Source organism: Sphaeramia orbicularis, chromosome 15 (genome assembly GCF_902148855.1).
Source record: "Sphaeramia orbicularis chromosome 15, fSphaOr1.1, whole genome shotgun sequence".
Classification (NCBI taxonomy): domain Eukaryota; kingdom Metazoa; phylum Chordata; class Actinopteri; order Kurtiformes; family Apogonidae; genus Sphaeramia; species Sphaeramia orbicularis.
The window spans coordinates 2,582,012-2,595,175 of NC_043971.1; the positions used below are offsets into that span (position 1 = coordinate 2,582,012).

The following is a 13,164-nucleotide window of genomic DNA, read 5'->3' on the forward strand; positions in this document are numbered from 1 at the left end:
TCCGATCATCTGAAAGCACAGATTAGTGACGGCGTTTCCTCTCCAGCACAAACTAAACCAACGTGAACAAAGCCAGTATTGACATTTACACATTAAACAAACAATGGGCTTCCTCATTTAGGCCCAATCTGACCCTAAATACGGCCCCAGTACGGTGCACACACTGCCCCCTCAGGCGAATACAGGTAATGCAGGAGAAGAGGATTGACAGGATTAATGGATCAACAGGTATGAAACAGTTTAGATCAGGAGATGGTTTTGGTCGATGATGGATGTTTAGGTCTTTATGGGTTAATACACTTCTGTCCTCTGGGGTTTTTTTATGTTTTTATGTGATAGTAGAAAACACATTTTGTCTTTTAATTCTACTTTCTTTTTAATCTTACTTATTCTTAGCTACTTATACTCTGCATTTATTTATTTATTCATTGATTGTTGATGTGGTATGACTGTTTTTGTGGAACAGTGACTGTATTTTGTATTTTGAATTTCCCCTTTCCATTTTTTGCTTTGTTTTTTTGTAATAAATAATTAGGAATTCAAATAATGTCCCATCCCCGTACTATTTATGATATGGAATATATATCATTTAGAATTCAAACAATTAAACCGCCATTTAAAGGGTTAAAATTGTTGAATGTTTGGCAGTTTTGAGTTGAAATTGTTTAATAGATTTATGAAAAAAAAAAAAAAGTTTATGTATGATGATTTTATAGCAGGTTTTTTTGGTGCATATTAATTTTGGCTACAAAAGTAACCAGAGGGTATAAGGGTTAAGAAAATAAGGAGCAGAAACTACAAAAACCAAGTCAAAATAAAATATTCAAGTAAAGCACAGGTATGTGTAAAGTCCCACCTCTGAAATCACATGAACGTGATTAGGATAAAGATGTTTTTTTTTTTTAACCTTTTTTTTTTTTAAAGTCTAACCCTGACAAACACCTGCAGGGACATTAGTACTGATGGCCCAGAACAGCAGCTGAAGTGGGCACTAAACTGGGAGCTGTGGGAGCTACATTCGCGTGCCGGGGACGACTCAGGAAGGAAGTTTGCTGCTCAGATCCTCGTAGTATTCGACCTCTGAACACGCAAACATGCACGTCTGAAAGTCTTTGTGCCGCTGTAATAATGCACGCTTCCTTTTCCGCACCCACACTTACTGTATCTGTAATCGACGTGCACGCAGCGCTAATACGCAGACTTCCTGTTCGCTCGGAGTACAATCACAAACGCTGATCTATTAAAACAGGAACAGACCGACACACTGGTTTAAGGAGTGTTATACTGTTTTACATTGGGGGAGGGAATGCATTTTAATCCAGGTTCCACTTTCAGCCCAATATAATCTCAAGTGGGCGGGGCCAGTAAAATAACAACATAATAACCTATAAATAATTACAAACCACAACCCACACACATTGTTTTTTTTTTTTTATTTTACCCTGTACACATCCTACACTGCCTGTATATATCCTTATATGTTGTATTTCTTTTATCATATTTTAGTAGTTCTTTCTAGTATTTGTATATTTAATATTTATCTTATAGTTTTTGTACATTGCATATATTTTCCAGTATAATATTGTGTATATATTTTTATACTGTGTTTTTGTACTGATTTTAATTGTTCCTCAACCAGTGATAATGAAGATATATATTCTATTCTATAAATAAGTCCAATTTTTTCTTTCTTTTAGTGCATAAAAAATTAAAAGTGCAATTTTAATAATATTATCCAATCCATCTTTATTTGTAAAGCAATTTAAAACAACCACAGTGGACCAAAGTGCTGTAATAATAATAATAATAATAATAATAATAATAATAATAATAATAATAATAATAATAATAATAATAATAATAATAATAATAAAAACATTATGCCTCAGCTTAGAATTTACACATGTGCATAAAAATGTACACTTAATATGAGCATAATATTGTTGAAATTCCACTTATTTTTCATAAGAAATTTCCGTTGCACATGGTTGTTTAGATCATTCCCATTTACACTAAAAAAACAAAAACAAAGAAAAAACAGAAAACAAATATAAATAAAAATTGGGGTTATCCTTTATAGATTATTATGTTATTATTTTACTTATTAGATCCATTTAAGATCACATTGGTCTGTATTTGGCCCCTGAACTAAAACACCCTTGACTGTTAATATCTTCAGTGTCATTTCTAAAATCCTTTGGACCAGTTTGGACCCTTTGGCGGCCCGGTTTTGGCCCACAGGCCTCATGTTTGACACCACTGCTTTAGATTATATTGTATCTGCATTGTTTTAGTGCAGTAAAACAGTCTGTTAATACAATGAAACAATCCTTCACCACACATTAAAGCGTCCATTTTTTCATCGTGCACTCGTTCTTCTGCAGAACAGGATGTGGTCGACTGCAGCGTTAGCGAACACAGAACCAGAACGGTTTATGCAACATGTAAAAGGAACATCTCACAGCTGTGTTTTTGCTTTTCTGTGCATGGTAAAAGGTGCATGTGCAAAGAATCTGTGTCAGGTCACACTTTTGTGGGGAGGGGACGTTCTGTTTTTCAGTGTAACCACAGGGTAAAAGATGCAAGATGGTTGTAGTGCTGTCGTGGAAAAGGACGAAAAATAAATATTTGGGTCGTACAAGTCGCTGAAATATGTAATTTGACACCATCAAACCCCAGTTTGCAAGAACTACTGTATTTACAGCAGCACCTTTACCCATACAGACCCAGTGTAACTTTAGTGGCAATGCCCAAATGATTTTTTTTTCTCTATTTTTAACCTTTCTTAAATGATTTATCACTATTTACTCTAATATTATCCTCTGTATTTGGCATTTTTAAGTGAAAATCAGGTTTTTCTCTATATTTAATGTACTAATTATTGGGGATGCACCGATACCAGTATTGGATCCGAATCTTGATCTTGAAAATCTCACGAACAGAGTCATGAACCATGAAGTCCTCAGAAGAGTTAAGACCAGAGAACGGCTCCTTGAATTTAAACCAAGACAAAAAAAAAAAACAGGTATTTTTGCCAAATCATACGCTATAGCACCTTAGTTGAAGGGGAAATTGATGCCAAAAGACAGAGAGGATGACCCAAAACCACATGGTCTAGAGCTGAACAGATGATCCGACTCTATATAAGAGGAAGGAACATGATGACGACACTATGAGGATGAAAATCCAGACCAGAAAACAAATGGTCCTTGAATAGAAACAGGAATAAAGCATGGAAACAGGTTTTATTTAGCAGTAAAAAACCCCTGTTCCAACAGTTAAACACTACATTTAGTTCTTACTCTGTGGTTGTTCATGTTTTGACTGGTATCATCAACACAAGCGTTCATCCCACTTAGCTCCAGGTGCTAAATTATTTGGATAAAACTGTATTTTATTTACGAAGCAGATTCTGTTGGTCTGTGCCCACCAGTCTGTTCAGTTTGAGTTTAGACGGTTCAGTTATTTTCCTGCAGGAACAGATGGAGGATTACTGGAGCGCCATATTTAACAACGACTGTGTCTTTTACTACGTCTGCACTTACTGATACGTGTTGTATTTACAGCCAATAAAGTGAAATAAATGGATACTTCTATTGGATAATTACTGAGGTGATTAATGTTTCAGTTCTTTAAAAAACGCATGAGGAGCTTCTCATTTCTGAAACAACCAGGAGTTTGTAGAAGCAAAAAAGACTGGACTGTGTTTCAATGGGAAAAGGTCATGTGGTCTGAGGAGTCCAGAGTGACAGAGTGATTACCCATCATGCCTAGTGCCTACAGTACAGGCCTGTGGGGGCAGTGTTAATACCAGAGGTGGCTTCGGTTGGTCAGGTCGAGGTTCAACGTTAAGTGCTTAGAGATAAAGTCATACTGTAAATCAGGGGTCTCAAATATGCTGCCCACCAATGGTTCCAATCCGACCCCTGGGATGAATTTGCAAAGTGCAAAAATTCCACAGTCAAGGCTGTGGAACTCATTTTAGTTCAGGTTCCACATACAGACGAATATGATCTGTCAAATAATAATAGCATAATAATCTACAAAAAATAATGACTCCAGATTTTCTTTTCGGTTTGATGTGAAAAAAATAATATTACATTATGTCTATAAATAATGACAACTTCAATTTTTTGAATTTGTTTTAGTGCAAAAAATAACATTGAATTATAAAAATATTTATATTTACAAACTTCCTGTAACAATAAAATGTGAATAACCTGAACAAATATGAACAACCTGAAATGTACACCTGAAATCTGCACAAATACTAAACACATTTTTATTTGATCACAACAGGATCTAATGTTCTATCACAAACTGTTCCTGTGTTCAAACTTAAATTATGTTTTACAGACATTACCGTTTCAGATCCTGTTCAAATGTTCATATTCTGTTAGTTCAGAACTAACATCAGAATTTTAGTTCAATCCCAACAAAAGAACTAACATCTGCGTCTCAGACAGTAAAAACTGTTTTTAGGATGCTTCAAATAAACATTATTTAATAAAATAGTGTTAAATAATAATAAATAAAATATAATCAATAAAGAAAACCAAAACTGAACCTCCACAATATCTGCATTTGAATAAATACATAAAAATATCAATACAGTACTGTTTAATATCAATACAGTATTTTGAAATGAAATATCGTGATATACTGCAGAACCGATATTTTCTTACACCCCTAGTCAACATCTGTTTTTTTTTTTTTTTTAATTCAGGTGACTCTAGTTGCGGAAAAAGGTCTTTCCATTGCAGTTTTGCGTGATATACCAATTGCGCTACCGCTGAAAAACCACCTCTCACCAGAGCAAAAACTTTTAATCGAAAAAAGGAGAGTTTTGGCGAAATTGTCATTTTTCCATTTGGTACATTTTTACACGCAAGTCATATTTACGCAATTTTAGGGTCAATGGAAAGGTGACAAATGACAAAGGCTATTCTGGTTCTGATGTCTGGCTTTGTGTGTCCTCTCTTCAGCGAATGGCGACCCGTCCCACGCCCACGCCACCCTGGCAGTCTCCGCCCCCCACCTGTTCTACACCTGTCCTGTAGGCTCCACGGCCAGGCTGCTTTGTACCCAGAGCGGTGCGGCGCTGCATCCTGAAGACATGCTCAAACACCTCTGGATTTTCACCCCCCACAGCGACCAGATCTGCAAAGACCGGGTGGGCCCCAGAAAGATCAACCTCCATTCCCACGGCAACCGCAGTTTGCCGCCGGGGGTAACGTACGGGACGTCCGAGCACAGCTTCTGGGTGACTCTGCAGAACGTGAGCTACAGCGACCAGGGCCGATACTGCTGCATGGCCCTGGACCTGAAAAACAAGCACATCCTGCAGAGGCCGCACAGCCACGTCATCCTGCAGGTCACACCACGTAAGGACGCCAACGCACAGGGACCACCACAGGGATGAGGGGACACGGAGGGGTTTTAAGTCTGAAAAGGGGATATTCAAGGTTAACGCCATAACGGGAGAAACGTGGATATTTGAACAGAATGGAAGATTTACAAGAAAAACATGAACAAATGTGTGACAAAAGTATTATATGATCGAAGACTTTAAAGTTAGAACTTAGCTCAAAGCGTGTTATAGTCATAAATTTAAGGAAAAACTGACATTCCCTTGAGATTAGAGTAGTTAAAATACGACAAAAACTCAAGATACGCCAAAAAAATCTAATATTCTAGAAAATTATTGAGTCAAATTTGGAATGAAGAAATCTTTTAAAGACAAATTTCATTCATTCATTCATTCATTCATTCATTCATTATCTGAACCCACTTTGAACCTCAATCCATTCATCCTTTTATCCATCCATCCATCCCTTTCTAAAACACTAAAAAAATATTTCGAACTTGAGGAAAAAAAAAAAAAAAAAAAATCAGCAGTTGCACGCTCTTTAAAACTTGTCCCTTCAGTGTTGCCATGGAAACCCAGTGTGGTCCAGCCTACTTCCTGTGACCCTGTGACATTGTTGTGAATGCTGCCTTCTTTGATTGAACACCCACGACAGGCTGTTTGTTCTCGTCTCTCCAGGTAGAAACGGATCTCAGGAGTGTACAGTCTGGGACCCCACCCCACCTGGAGGTCCGTCACCATCTTTACTCTTCTTTATGCACCTCCATCCTCCTGTGCACACACTTTCACATACACGCCACAGTTTATTACTGCACCTTAATGTTAAATTAGACAGATTTGTCACCCAGTTCTGTTTCTGTAATTATACTTCATTATGTATAGTGTGTTCTATCTATCTATCTATCTATCTATCTATCTATCTATCTATCTATCTATCTATCTATCTATCTATCTATCTATCTATCTATCTATCTATCTATCTATCTATCTATCTATCTATCTATCTATCTATCTATCTTTTTTCTTGCTTATATTAGTTTTTATTTTGTCAGATTTTGTTTAAAAAATTATAGATTTAGATATAGATATTAGATATAGATTTTTCTGCTTTTTTTGTCTTTACTCATTTTGATGCTCATGTTTGTCCATTTTGTTCCTCATTCTGTTCTTTTTTTAAAAATTAATTTTGTTGCTTGTATTTGTAATTTTTATTCATTTGGTTGATTATCTATCAAGCTGACTTTTTTTCCCCATTATTTTGTTCATCTCTATTAATTTTGTTTATTTTCTTCTTTTTGTTGATTATTTCTGTTTATTTTTTGTTCTTTTTCTTGCCTGTTTTGTTCAATTTAGAGCTGCAACTGATTAATCGACTCAAAGAGATAAAAAAAAATCATTCAACCACAATTCTCCTGAATCAAAGCTTTGTTTCCTTCATTTCTCTGCTGTTAAACATTGGTTCCACTGTTGTGTTTCACACGGACGCTTATTGTGATGCACAAAGAGGCTTCAGTTCAGGAAAACTGCAATAGAATATTTCCCTTCAATCAATTCAAGTTGATTAATTGAATCATGAATTTTTGCATTCGCTTCAAGCACCTAATCGATTAATCGGTTGTAGCTCTAGTTCAAATTTTTTTTAAATTTCTTTTTTTACATTTTATCCATCCATCCATCCTATAATTTTCCTTGCTTATATTATTAGTTTGTTTTTTTTTAATTTTGTCTGATTTTGTTAAAACCTTTTTTTCGATTTTGCTGCTTTTTTTGTCTTTACACATTTTGATGCTTATGTTTGTCCATTTTGTTCTTCATTCTGTTCATTTTTTAAAAATTATTATTCATTTTGTTGCTTCTATTTGTAATTTTTATTCATTTGGTTATTTATTTGGCCCATTATTTTGTCCATCTCTATTAATTTTGTTTATTATTTTGTTCTTTTTGTTGCTTATTTCTGTTTATTTTTTGTTCATTTTCTTGCCTATTTTGTTCAATTTTTGTTTAGTTTTTTTTACATTTTATCTATCCATCCATCCATGTAACGTGTGTCCTGATGCTGGTGCAGGTTCGGTACCCGTGGCCTTGGCTATCTCCGCCTGTATCTTGGCTCTTCTGTCGCTGCCTCTCATTCTGGTGCTGGTGTACAAACAGAGGCAGAACGCTCACACCCACAGACGTACGTACAACCCATACACATCCACTTTAGGGTCAAATATAAATCTGTCACACAGAGTTCCCTGCAGTGTTGTGTCTGATGCGTATTTCCTGCCGGGGGCTGTGGATTGGCTGGAAGCGTTTCACACACAGTGGGAAACTCAGCTGTAGTGTTCCGCTGTGTTTCAATCCATTCACAATGGCCCGTTTCCCTTTTCCTCCCTCCCAGGTGCACAGGAGCTGGTGAGGATGGACAGGTAGGTTTTCCCACAGTCTCACTAACACAGCTGTTCCCTCACAAAACACTTCGCACATGGTTATTCAGCCGTTTACCAGCTACGTTTAATGAAACATAAATAGACCAGGGGAGTCAAACATAGGGGTGTGTATTGGCAAGAATCTGGCGATACGATACAAATCACAATACTAGGATCACGATACGATATATCACGGTATGTCATGATACTGTTAAAAAGGCAATTTTTTGATTGTTTCTTTTTTAAAAATGATTATTCCCTGGAAGAACTGAATTACATCCAAAATCTGCACAAATACTAAACACATTTTTATGACAAAAGAAAAAAGAAAAGTATAATTATATAAGCAGAAGACAAAATGAATGCCATTAGCCTTAAAGATACAGCTGTTCCTGCCGTTCAAAGTAATTAACCCTAACCCTAATGTGGCCTGTCCTCAGTGACATTTTCAGGCCTAAACAAGTTGAATTAACTTTGAAAGGCAGGAGCAGCTGCCATGGCTAAAGAAATGAAATTGACACGGTGGTCAAAGTATTAATGCTGTAATCTGGCAATTTTGTGGAAAACAAGATGGATGCCCATTGGCCACTCCCATGACCTTTGGTTGGGTTTAAATCCCACCACTACTTTGTGTAAACCAGTTTTAACTTGGATAACGCAGTTTGCTCCTGCTCACTCATGCATGAAAACCTGGGTCTGTGAATTTGAACAAATATCTACCAATCCCCTACCTACTGATGCTCATAAAAGAAGATTCAAAAAATGATCAAATGCAGAACTAGGGGTAATTTTTCAAAATGTGTAGTTTTTTTTTTTGATACACCCTGTATAGGCGAATTTAAAGCTATTTTAAAGGAATGTGAATTCAATGAGCTTGGTCAATGTAACTGTTTTTAAACTTGCACAAATGGTTCTTTTGTCACTATCGATTATAAGTTTTTGAATTATGTGTTGATTATGTCTCGTCTTGTTCGAAACTGTGTTATGCTGCTTTTCTTGGCCAGGTCACTCTTGAAAAAGAGATTTGCAATCTCAATGAGGCTTTTTTACCTGGTTAAATAAAGGACATATATATAAATGCATGGTGTCCAGCTGAGTGGATGTTTTTGCAACTCCATCAAAAACAGGTTCATTAAAAAAAATTCAATCACTTTGTTTTTTTTTAATGCCAAGAGGAATAAAAACACTCAGGAAAAAAAATCTTGATTAAAGCTCAAATAATTCATGCATGAAAGGGTTAATGTAAAAAAGTTAAACACTGAAACAGTTAATTTGTTGTAACTAAAGTCACTGCAGTAGATATACTTTAGTTTGGACTCCTGACTCCATCCACTGCTTATAGATTTTACACACTTTTTATTTATTTATTTATTTTAATTTTCTCATCATCATCATCACCACCACCATCATCATCCCTGTTGCTTTATTCTACCAGTTGACTTTCTACTACAATTTTCCAATACTGCATTATGTCCTACACATCCGTCTAAATCATTCACACTGTAAACTAATTTAAGAATCATAGCCATTTTTACAGCAAACTGTAAAAAAATAAACTTCAAAACAAGCCCTGTGTGTTATTCTAACAGGTTGTAGTGTTGCATATTATTTATTTCGACATTCTTAAAATTACCAAATAGATAACCAAGGTTATTATCGTTAATGAAAACTAATGAAATGATGAACCTAGAATTGAAAAAACATTTTCGTTAACTGAAATAAATAAAAACTATAATTAAAAGAAAAAAAACGATAACTGAAACTGTATTGTGTGCTTATAAAACTAACTAAAACGTATAAAAATTATGGATAAAATTCCCTTTGTTTTCGTCTTTGTTGATGTCGGGTTGATATAAAATCAATTTATTTCACTCGAGCAATTTTAGCTCACGGCACCATACTGCACTTCACAGTCCGTCACTTCTCGTCACTTGTTGTTTAGAGTCGGAGACTAAAGTTGGGAGAAAGCAGCAGAGTCCTTTACGGGATTTATTTGAATACGACAATGAGGGAAGGTAAAAGATACAAAAAAAATCTAAAACTAATACTAAAACTAAGCATTTAGAAAAAAAATGAAAACTAATAAAAAACTATCAAACCTGCTTCTAAAAACTAATTAAAATGAACTGAATTGGAGAAAAAAAAGTTAAAACTAGATCAAACTAAACTATAATAAAAAAATCCCAAACTATTCTAACCTTGTAGATCACATGACCTGAATTAACTTTGCAGATCATTAAAATGTCATGCACTGTTATTCCAACCGATATTTAACGACATTTCACACAGTTGGTCTGTGCAGAAAATGGGACTTTCTACCCTGAAAATCGGTCTTGTTTCACTGTGCATGAAACCACAAACATGAAGAACTAAAGAGAACAGAAAATGTCACAAAAACACAGACAGGCATAAACGTCTGAGCGTCTGGGGAAACTGATGAGCGTGGAAGTCATAGATTGAGTCACATCTGCCCGTTGTTGCTCATCAGGATGTGTGTGTGTGTTGATTGTGTGTCTGTCGTTGTGTGTTTGCAGCGAGGCTCACGGCCACGACAACCCGGTGTTTCTGGGGGGATCGCCGCAGAATAAGATCCGCACCGTTTCTCAGATCATGACCAGGCAGACTTCGGAGAGCAGCCGCCACCTGCTGTCCGACCCCGGGACCCCCCTGTCGCCGCCCGCACATGGCGACGTATTCTTTCCAATAGAAGGTAAAGTGCACAAAAAAGGAAACACAATCCCACGAGAGGAGACACAATGATCTGACAAAACAGATAAAAAAAAAAAGGCACAGGAAGGAACCGTAACCCATAAAGACCCACACATCCACTGGTCTAAACTGTTTAGTTCCTGTTGATCCACTAATTCTATCATTACATGTCAATAATTGGTGTAAAATACAGTTCTTCATCTTTTCATGGTCATCAGATATGACCCATTTGGACGTTCAGAGGCTCTGTAGTTACCGTGGAAACATCGTCATCTTCTACAACATTGATTCACCAGTAAAACCCATGGAGTTGGATCAATGACAGTGGATGGAAATGCTTGGTTTACGTTCAGTTAATGATATATTGTACTGAAAAAGTCACTTTTTCTTCAGTTTTCTCGAATGTGAAGTTTTTTCGAATGTGAAAATGACAATTTCGCCCAAACTCTCATTTTTCGATTAAAAGTTTTTACGCTGACAAGAGGTGGTTTTTCGGGCGTAGCGCAATTGGTATATCACACAAAACTGCAATGGATAGACCTTTTTCCACAACTAGAGTCACGTGAATGAAAAAAAAAAAAAAAACAGACGTTGATGGACGTTATAACAAGCAAAGAAGAAATTTAAAAGAACTGTGGTGCAGTATGTGTGGACACACCAGGAAACTGAATCATTTTTCAATTTAGTAAGCAGACTGTGTTTATGTCAAAGCTGTTATTAAGTTATTATAGCTGTTATTATTATCATTATTTCTGTATTATGAGTAGCAGTACCTACATAGTAATAATACTTGTAACCTACATCATTGTTCGGATTCAGATTCAGATTCACTAATCGTCGTTCAATAAAAACATCCCAGATGCTGTAACAGAACGAAATAAAAAAATGCACAGCACGAAATAAAAACACAGAAAAAAATCCTAAACACCAACTAAAACAACCCATATATATGATCAAATCCTACTATAATGCGCGTTCTGTGTCTGTCTCGTGTCCAGTCGATGTTGCAGCACAGGAGGGCGTTTGTATGGATTTTCCTCAGCCTTCACAGGCCTGATCGGCGCCAAACTCGCCAAATGAATAGAAACATTACCTGACTATCTACTAAGCACAATTTTATGTCCGTATTCAAATGTTGTGAGGTATTCTGGGCGATTTATTACCTCGGAACAGGTCCCAGTTCACCTCAGACCAAGTCCGAGCTCACCACAGACCTTCACAATCCCAATGGCACCATGGGTACAATGCCGCTAGTATTAAAACTGCACTAAAATAAATAAATAAATAAATAAGTTATTCATTCATTCATTCATTTTCTGAACCCGCTTTATCCTCACTAGGGTCACGGGGGTCGCTTGGAGCCTATCCCAGCTACTTATGGGCGAAGGCGGGGTTCACCCTGGACATTTCGTCAGTTTATCGCAGGGCTGAACATATAGAGACAAACAATCACGCTCACATTCACACCTATGGGCAATTTAGATTAACCAATTAACCTATCAGTGAATGTCTTTGGATAGTAGGAGGAAGCCGGAGTACCCAAAGAGAACCCACGCAGACAAAAAAAAAAATAAAAAAAGTAAATAAGTTAGTAAAGGTAAAAAAATAAAACAAAAATATGTAATGTTATGTAGTATGTCATGTTATGACTATTACTGTACTCATGTTAAAACTTTTATTCTGTCATTATTAAACTATTATATACAATATTATACTATTATAACATAAGATAATAATAATTATTATTACTTTGCCACTTGTTTCTTCTAGTACTTTCCAATGTGCAATGGCAATTTTTCATGACTGTTTATTATAGTCATAGTTTTGCTATTATCTTGTGGTATTTCTCGTGTGTATATCTGGTGTTGTGTTGCTATTAGAACCTCAATTTCCTGAGGGTTCTGCCCAAAGGATTAATATAGTTCAGTCTAATCTAATCTAATCTAATCTACTAGAGGGTAACCATAGACACTTTAATCTGACTCTGTTCTATTTGTCTTTTGCTCCTTTTCCTGGTCTCAGTCACCCTCTGATCATCACAAAAACTTTCTATAAAATATGACAAATTTCACAGTTTCAGGTTTAGTTTGTTTAAATGACTAACAGATGCACCTTTTTAGTTTAGATACGAGTGTTCAGCGCTTGCATGTGATTGCACAAGAACACAGCTCTGTAAATACCTCCAGCATTTCAACATGAATTCTGCGAATGGTAAAAGTCTGATGCAACAGAAAAATAACCAGAGTTTTGTGTCGGTCTGCTGAAACATCCTGTATGTGGTGGAAGTGTTGGCGGAAGGTTACATGAAACTGCACGCACTTCAAATGGCTGCGGCTCAGTCTGATGTGACTAAGGAAAAATATTCAGCGTCGGGAGTTCATTTTTCTCCCACACAGTTGAAACCGTCGTCGTCCTGTCCCTTCTGCTCTTCCAGTCATTCTCCACCCATCAGCACTCCCATTGAACACTAATGGGGTCTTCAGCCGCTCCTTCAGCCTCTACTTGAAATAATACCCACACATTAGTCACGGTGAAGGGGTTCAATCCTGACTGTTTTTCCACCGATTCCCGGGACACCTGTGCAGACATTCCAGGCATACAGAGGTGGATGGGCCCGTTTCCTGCTAAAACGCACTCACAGGGCGGCGGAAAAACAACCACCTGACTGAAAAGACG

The 13,164-nt window shown here is 36.6% G+C and overlaps 2 protein-coding genes and 1 long non-coding RNA gene across 4 annotated transcripts in view; 1 reads left to right on the top strand and 2 right to left on the bottom strand.

Annotated features, from left to right (window-relative positions):
* The window catches only part of cdh23 (cadherin-related 23), a 166,055-nt gene that overhangs the window by 63,958 nt on the left and 88,933 nt on the right, over nt 1-13,164 (bottom strand). The window lies entirely within an intron of this gene.
* vsir (V-set immunoregulatory receptor) overlaps nt 1-13,164 on the top strand; it is a 30,107-nt gene that overhangs the window by 11,446 nt on the left and 5,497 nt on the right. For both annotated transcript variants that reach the window (XM_030155675.1, XM_030155676.1), the window contains exons 2-6: nt 4,986-5,384; nt 6,047-6,097; nt 7,434-7,544; nt 7,752-7,779; nt 10,314-10,489. In XM_030155675.1, coding sequence (XP_030011535.1) covers nt 4,986-5,384; nt 6,047-6,097; nt 7,434-7,544; nt 7,752-7,779; nt 10,314-10,489 — 765 coding nt within the window. The remainder of the gene's footprint in view (nt 1-4,985; nt 5,385-6,046; nt 6,098-7,433; nt 7,545-7,751; nt 7,780-10,313; nt 10,490-13,164) is intronic.
* On the bottom strand, nt 922-3,297 carry LOC115434017 (uncharacterized). The gene is made up of 3 exons (XR_003937459.1): nt 3,287-3,297; nt 2,781-2,784; nt 922-979 (listed from the first exon to the last, which is right to left on the bottom strand). It is a non-coding gene; the product is annotated as an uncharacterized LOC115434017 (long non-coding RNA).